We start from the raw sequence: 8,668 nt of genomic DNA, 5'->3' as shown, positions 1-8,668 counted from the left end.
ACTAACTGACGTCAGGATATCTACACTGTATGCTCAGTGAAGTCTCCCCGTTCATGACAGCTTTACTGTTGGAAAATATAATGGTCCTCTACAGAATCAGGGCACAGCAAAGACCAGCTCACAGACATACCTTGGAGCTCCTTCAGACATTAGATTGATGGTTGCTGGGTCCAATATTTGTCTGTGCCTAGTAAAAACCCTCTGTGTTCACTTGTCCATTTGTAACTCAGGGAGTGAAAATGTAACCAAATGGGTCCATTTGGTTACATTTGTGCACTCCCTGAGTCAACTCAACACTGAGGATTTCTACTGTGTTCATATGCATTTCAGTCCACTTAGTTTTGTTTATTGCATTGGTGAGATCTATGCTGAGTGTATTATAGCAGCAAAGTCTGCAGCTCTGTGCACAAGGGAGGGAAAAGCCCATTTTCATGTTCACTCAGTTCATTCCAGCAAATCCTGCCATAAAATGTTCATGACTTGATCAGTGGAAGAGATGAGCAATCTCCATCGATCCAGGACCGTTATGAAAGACTCTGAAACCCTAACTTGTTTATCACTCTGTGAGGCCTTAACCCTATTCAAAGAGCATTCTTGTACTCTTGTACTTTGTCCAGTATCTTAGCATCCATGTCTTTGCCTTGTGGCCTTTAGAATAATTCACCAGTATACATTTCTTTGCCATCTATAGTATAGTATTGGGCACGGATCTATAGAGACTGTTGAGGACCAGTGGAGCCATTCTTCTCCATATCAAGACAAGTGGTCAGAGTTTGGGAGGTTATTACAGCAAGATATAGCAATCCCTTGACTGTGTATGAGCAGAGACATTCTGAATGTGTGCATGTGTTTTTTAATACTGTACATACAGTACATGTGTAAGTGCATGTATACGAGGAAGGAAGCTTTGCATGCTCTTGGGAAAATGACTACACTCGTGGTCACAGTCATGATGCAAGACTCACAACCAATACAAACCCTGCATGGGCCCACATGCCCTGTGGCAGCAAATAGACCGTAACAACAGCAACATCACTTGAAGTCAGTGTGTCACATTTCTTGTTGAGCTGATGCAATCTTGCACCATCCGTATACAGTATTTCTCAAGACTGACCTTGGAAATTGAAGGCTGAATGAACAATTAACCGCTTAAACCCCTATATACTTCATTTACCAGAGTACCCCAGGGATCGATACAAGGCCCCCTCCTTTTTCCTCTTCACACCAAATCTCTTCACTGAAAAGTAGCAGATCTACAAGCTCTCAATGCATCACAACGTTAGCTTGTAGATCTACTATTTTTGGTGCATATCTGTTAGTGTTAACCCTAGCGAACCGCGCCTTATGCACCTGCTGCAACTTGGTGGCACCTTGTGAACATATCTGGATAAGATGCTATTGTTCTAACTTCATGTACATACAGTACCTGCTATTACATGTACATCTTTTTGATTATGTGACCGGTTGGTTTCTACAGTATCTTTCTCTAACTCTATCCTCCTCCCTTCTCATAAAGACTACAAATGATGCAGTGGCGTAGCCACGGGTGGGCCTGACTAGGCCTAGGCCCATCCATTTCGTTTTTGTGCCCACCCAAAAATAACTAAAACATTCGCAACGCGATGTGGTGCGGCGATGCGCGGCTATCTAGGAAGCAGAGAAAGACACCACAGTTTGATTTGATCATAGCTTAGTCAATTATGAAGCGATTTCTAATTTAAACATCTCCATATTGCTTGGGAAGTCCACTTCCATGACGAATTACTGTATTATGTCCCTGTAAATATTTAAATGTTGGCTATTTTAAAATAGCCAACATTTAAATTGGGCCAGGCCTAGCCAGTTGGTAAATCCTGGCTACGCCGCTGAAATGATGAACTTAAGTGTGCACAGAAAGAATAAAAGACAATCTTTACGACTGTAAACCTGTGATGTGACAATAAGTTGATTCTGGGATGTTCGCCTATAGTTTCACCAAATGTTCGCCTTTTGTGACATGCCCAGAATGTAGGGATGCTAGGCTTCATGTGATTACAGTAACAATACAATTATTTATCATTTTTTGTGGACAAATACTCAAATGGCTCCTGTGCTTCTTTGTCAGAATGCTGTGGGGTAGACTTGAAGAATGATGAGCTCCAAAGAGGAGGAAGCACTGCGTTTTTTCCATTATGTCGAAGAGAGCGGGCTGAGAGCCTACAACGGCCTGCTGGCTCAGAACCTGGACCACGCCAGGAATGAGAGAAACCGCACGTACCTGCAGGAGAAAAAAGACAAGAAGAGAAAACAGGAGGAAGCCATAAAGAGGTAGGGGGGAAAAACGGATTCTAAGATAGTTCAAGGCTTAAGGTTATTGATTGGCTGTGTAACAAATGATGCCAAAAGATTGTGGCTGAACGATTGATCACAACCTTTGGTCTCATATCTGGTACTGTAGAAGATTGGTTCTCAAGGCCGTGACCCCCCAAAATAATCATACTGTATGTGAACTGGGGAGTTGACTCAGTTCCACAGATGAAAAATGAGAAAATAGCTGATGTACATGCTCCCAACAATCTGTACCTCTTTCTAAGGTAATATGTGACAATTTGGCCAATATTTGACCATGTTTTATTGTATAGTTCTTTTGGCGCAATGAAAATGTAATTTCAGAGTGTTAAAAAGGTCTTAAAAGGTCTTAATTGTCAATTTAGAAAAGTGCAGATACCCTGCATACACTTATAGGTATGTTGGTTGCACATTAAGCTAATCATCTGGGGACCGCCCGAAAATCATTTGTGGACCCTCCTGAAGGTCCCGACCTACAGGTTGAGAACCGCTGCCGTAGAAGGTAAATGAAAGAGTGGGCACCTAAATATTGTAGGCACTTCAATGTTAAATTGATTATTTATTATTTTTTTTCTTCTAAAAAATACATCCCTGTAGAAATCACAATTCTAGTTCAAACTCATCATTTTGACAAAGCAAAGGGTTTGAATACAAAGGAAGCTTTGTCAGTTGTTGTTTTTAGCATGCATTCATCCAAGACATTCATCTCAGCCAAGCCAACTAAACACCTACTGTAACAAGCTTTCAGTAATAGTCATCTACACCCCTGTAAACCTTTTGGTGTATGCTTTTCTCTTCCTTGTGTGTTATTTGCAATTACAGCAATTACACTGTTGGAAAAAAAGATATACTGTATAAATATACTGTATATCATGCACTGTCTTATATCTTTCTGGTGTCAGTGGTGGAAGGTAAGTTAACTAGGTACATATAAGTACTGTACATAAGTATACTTTTGAAGCAATTTGAGTATTTACAATGTTCCATACTTTTATCTCTACTCCATTGCATTTCAGAGTCAAATATTGTACTTTTACTCGGCTACAATTATTTGAAAACTTTAGTGTCAGCCTTAAGTTACTTTGTGGATTTTCATTATTATTACGAAACATATATTAACCACTTAAAGGAGTAGTTCACCCCCAAAATGACTTCATTTCTATTGATTACTCACGCCATGGAGACTTGGAGTAAATTTACCCCATTGAGACTTGGAGTAAATTTAAAAATAAAGTCATTTTGGGGGTGAACTACTCCTTTAATATATATTTTGGCTATTTGAGAATAGCCCGATCTACAAACTCAGCCCCTACATGAGGGCCATTGGAGATGCAACGTGTTGTGGGCTTGTAGATCTGCTATTTTCAAAAGGTTTTTATGCATTAGAAAACATGTGAAATGGGCCGTTCTGCACAATGAGTACTTTTACTTTTGGTACTTTAGGTGAATTTAACGTAAATAACAAACTTTGACTTGTAACAGTCTATTTTTACAATGTGGAACTTCCATCACTGCTGGATATATACGTATAGATATTCATTACAACATCTTCCTATTGTTCATCATCTTTCTCTAACTCCATTATGCGGCTCTTCAAGATAGAGAACTTATTTGAAGTATTACGGTGCTTGTGGAGAGTCTTGCCCTTGAACCACGCATGGCGTTTCTTGTCCTAATCTAAATGCATAGGATTCAGTGAGTGAGTACACTTCAGGGAGAGGTAGTAAAGAATTGGGACAAGTGGCCAGTGGGTCCCTGTGGCCATGGCGGGTTGCCATGTGTTTTGGTCTGCCAGTGTGGACCGGCTCACCCCCTTCTCTATGGAGGATAATTAATTTTTCACTTTTAGACTTATTTGGGACTTGTCCTTGGACAGAGGTCATCACTGCTCCATTTTTTGAGACGGAAAGCTTTTAGATGTAGAGAAGGTGTGAAAGGGAGTGCGTTAGAGAAAACACCAGGGTACAGTATGTGTGTGGATGGATGCACAATGCTGTTGGAGATCAAACTTGTCTTCTTTTTCTGTGCGTTGGTGATGAATTGCATCGTTGATTTGAATGCGGGAGATGACACAAGTTGCTGAACTTGCTAGTCTTTGTAATCTTAAATGAAAGATGCAGCAGACATTACTCTGAATGTGACAAAGTCTATTATTTTTAATAATATAATTAATAGTCAAAATTGGATCTCATTGGAGACCCTTATGCCTGAAAGCGGGCAGTAGAGTCTGTTTTTCCGATGAACGAGAGGAGAGAGGAGTGATGCCGCTGTGTGTAACCACACCACCGCGTGGCGTCTCGAAAAGCTGAATGAATGAGAGGCGTGCGTTCAGTGTGCCTGGCACGTGGACATGGCGTGCTCGGGTTGTGCGTAGGAAAGTGAGAGCAGAGTTGAGTGTGCTGACGCTGGAACTGCAGTTATGATATGCTTAATACTTCATGTTACTTAACACACACTCGTGTTCGTTACAAATGTTACAGCACATCTTCAGATATAAGGAAGAGTAAAATTTCTGCTGTTTTCACATTGTACCATTGCCGCAGAGAGAGGAAAAACTGAGTTTTAGCTGTTTGAAGACCTAGTGCTGTAGTTGTTGGTGGTCAAGGATGAATCTAAACTCTTTCCAGGAATTGCAGCTCTCGACAAATGTTTCTGAGATCTGTGCCTCTATTTAATGTGTGTGAGTGAGAGAGTGAGCGAGCGAGTGAGCGAGTGGTCGTCATTGTTCATGAGCATGAACTGTACTTGATGTCACTGTTGCTTAAACCAAATCAGTCTGCTGCATAAAACAACAACACTAAACATTACCTTTATGCTTGAAGCCTATAGCGTCCCTATTCTGGACATGTCAAAATAGCCGAACATATTTACAGTGAATATAGCAGATCTAATGAGATGCGTTATGAGCTTGTAGATTTGCCGATTTTCGGCAAAGAGATGTGCTGTAGAGGGATAAAAGGAAGGGCCATGGACAGACCCCTGGGGGGACCTCAGTCAATGAAGTCAATGAAGGGGTTTAAGTGGTTAAATCTATAGTAGTTATAGCCTACTGTAGGTAGAGTATTGGACACTGAGGTTTGAGTGATTGAAAGCGGACATGAATCAACTAGATGCATGTTTGATCCCAGAGGACAGTACAGTACATATGTCATTGAGTATTACTGTCTTTTGGTGGACAAACAATTAATCTAATGATACGGTAAACAAAAAGCTTGCATCATAGCAGACATTGCTGCCATAGTATCAAAGAATCTAAAAGCCAGTTGCGTTGTGTTTGACATGGTAGGAGGTATTTTAGCAGCTGTTAGGAGTTTTAGCTGTGCATATAGATGATTACATTGACGTGATTTTGGAAGCCTGAGCCCCTGCCATGGCCAGATGTGGCTCCCTTAACCCATAGGATTTATTAGAACACAATATTTCAAAATCATTCATCACATTCCTCTCAATTTCGACCTCTAGTCACGCAATTCAGAAGAACTGCTGCCTAGCTGTTGCTGTTACAGTACAACTCCCCAAATACACCATGTACTGTGCATACATGTTCTAAGGCCTGATCTATGCCAATGTCGAGCCCCATAGCAGAGCTTCAAGTGCAAATCGTTGTGACCTTGCAGATTGGCTGTTTTCAGGAAGGTGCACTTTGCTCTAAAAGCAGCACACCAAGGAACTTTTCCCAACCTCCCTTTTATTACATGTCAGCAGAACTTCCCCTTTCCAGTCTGATGTAGTCATCTATATCAGTGGTTCTCAATGTGGGGTTCGGGGACGCCCAGGGGCCTTGGAGGGGTCCAGGGGGTCCCCAGCTAAATGTGTCCAGGTCCTGCAGAAGGAGACAGAACTCGCGAGTTGTGAAACAGATCTACAAGCTCACAAGCTTGTACATCAGGCTATATTACATCTCGAATATGTTTGGTCATTGTTGAATAATAATCATTTTTAACACAACACTTTGTAACACTCTTCTTGGGGTACCTGAGACAAAACATTTTCAGATGGGGGTCCTCTGCTAAATACCTATACAATTTTGGTGCGTGCTTGACATGAAAAGGTTAGTGAAGCACTGTTCTATAGCTGGGGTCCACGGCACTGGGCCATGCCTGAGGAGAAGTGGCATCTAGTGTCCTGTTATCTTTCTGTGGTCTGTCAGCTGTTGCCAGAGCTAAAATATTAATACACAATCACTGGAGGAAGAGTAAAAAAAAGAAAAAAAAGAAAGAAAAACGAAAACTGGATCCATCATGAGGCCTTTTAAGTAGGTCAATGAGACGACCCATTTCTACAGTAACCGAGGAGAGGGTGCATGTGTGAGGATTTGTGCAGCACGCGTGTGTATTTATTTGTTGCGCGTACGCTCATGCGACAAGAGAATAACATAATGAAACAAAAGAAAGTATGTGTAGGTTGTTGGTGAGAAAGACACGTGCTCTCTGTGTGTGTGTGTGTGTGTGTGTGTGTATGTGTGTGTGTGTGTGTGTGTGTGTTTTGTGTGTGTGTGTGTGTGTGTGTGTGTGTGTGTGTGTGTGTGAGAGAGAAAGCGTGTGAGGGAGAGAGGGAGATGCACACAAATATGCACGCTATATAAATGTGTACACATGTTTGTAAATAGATATTTATACACATACTGCGCAGTGCGCAGTATGTGCAACCCAAACCCACGCAACCCAAAGTGTGCTGTGACTAACCTACAGTACACACCTTTTCTTACTATTGTTATTCTTTATTTCTTTGTTATTCTTGAATAAACAACAAGTGTGTGTGTGTGTGTGTGTGTGTGTGTGTGTGTGTGTGTGTGTGTGTGTGTGTGTGTGTGTGTGTGTGTGTGTGTGTGTGTGTGTGTGTGTGTGTGTGTGTGTGTGTGTGTGTGTGTGTGTGTGTGTGTGTGTGTGTGTGTGTGTGTGTGGAAAGATAGAGAATGAGAGAGAGGGAGAGAGAGAGAGAGAGAGAGAGAGAGAGAGAGTGACAGAAAGAATGCATGTGACAGAATGTGTGTAAGAGTGAGATGGAGGAATCAGAAACCTGTTAGAAAGAGATTAAGTGTGAAGAGCTCCCACTAGCAGGAGATGTGTTCTGCCTGGTGACAGCTGGAACTGCCAGAGGCCAATCAGATCTAAACATTGGCTTTGAGTGAGGCGGGCCTTCCTGCCTGCTGCCATTCCTATCACTATTTCTTATGTATTATTGCATGTATTTGAAGGAGTAGTTATTCTCTGTCTTTCCCCAATCCCCACAGACATGCGCGTGCACACAAATACACACGCGCGCACGCACACACACACACACACACACACACACACACACACACACACACACACACACACACACACACACAGGGAAGAACACACACTCGTGTTTCCCCCCCACTCTCTCTCTCTCTCTTGAAGAAGCAGTGTGTTTGTGTTTGTTTTTGTGCCGGTGATACTTCCTGTCACATGGTGACCCGAGCTGCCCGGCGACAACTCACTCCAACTGTTCCCAGATCACCTGTGGTCTGTCGTCCAGCCAATCACTGACCTGTGGTCTGTCGTCCAGCCAATCACTGACCTGTGGTCTATCGTCCAGCCAATCACTGACCTGTGGTCATGTCGTTCAGCCAATCGCTGGGCAAATATCCTATAAATAACACATGCTACAACTCCAGTCACCCCCCCATTCCCTTCACACAAACGCATGCACGTGCGCACACACACACACACACACACACACACACACACACACACACACACGCACACGCACACGTACAGTACGCACGCACGCACGCACACGCACACACTGAAGATACACACTGTACATACAGTATGAGTGCATGTTAGCATCCTCATGCACATCCCTATACACGCATGTACACACACACACACTCACACACACGCACTGATTCATATAATATGCACACCACACACGCATTCAACACGTGAGTTGTACTTTATATAGAAAGGCAGAGAGAACGGGCGCTTTTGAACAGGTTGTTTATGCTTTAACCACTTAAACCCTATACTTGGTTCACCGGAATCCCAGGATCTATACCGTCCTATACATTTTCTGTTCGTCTATTTTTGCTGAAAATAGACGATCTACAAGTTCACCATGCATTGCAACACATGGTTTCTACACAATACAGATCGGATGCTGGGGTACTTAAACCCCAGCCTCTGTGGGGAGAGCTTTGCCGAAAATAGCAGGTCTTTTGGCTATTTTCAGCGAAAGCTTTCCCCACAACAGAAAACACACTAGTATAGAGCCTTGAGGGACTCTAGTCCAGTGCTATAGAAGAGGGAGAGAGTTCCATCACGCTTTGATCTCAACGCTCGTTCTATCTCAATGAGGAAGTTCCAAACATTGT

The 8,668-nt window shown here is 42.5% G+C and overlaps 1 protein-coding gene across 1 annotated transcript in view; it reads left to right on the top strand.

Moving 5' to 3' along the window:
- Window positions 1–2,128: 2,128 nt before the first annotated feature.
- The window catches only part of nyap2b (neuronal tyrosine-phosphorylated phosphoinositide-3-kinase adaptor 2b), a gene marked incomplete at both ends in the record, with an annotated part of 28,907 nt that continues 22,367 nt past the window's right edge, over window positions 2,129–8,668 (top strand). Inside the window, one exon of the mRNA XM_080725773.1 lies at window positions 2,129–2,307. Coding sequence (XP_080581899.1) covers window positions 2,129–2,307 — 179 coding nt within the window. The remainder of the gene's footprint in view (window positions 2,308–8,668) is intronic.

Source organism: Nannobrachium achirus, assembly GCF_963921795.1.
Source record: "Nannobrachium achirus genome assembly, chromosome: 5".
Taxonomy (NCBI): domain Eukaryota; kingdom Metazoa; phylum Chordata; class Actinopteri; order Myctophiformes; family Myctophidae; genus Nannobrachium; species Nannobrachium achirus.
The sequence above is the reverse complement of the archived record's forward strand: the minus strand, read 5'-3'. Positions and strand labels throughout refer to the sequence as shown.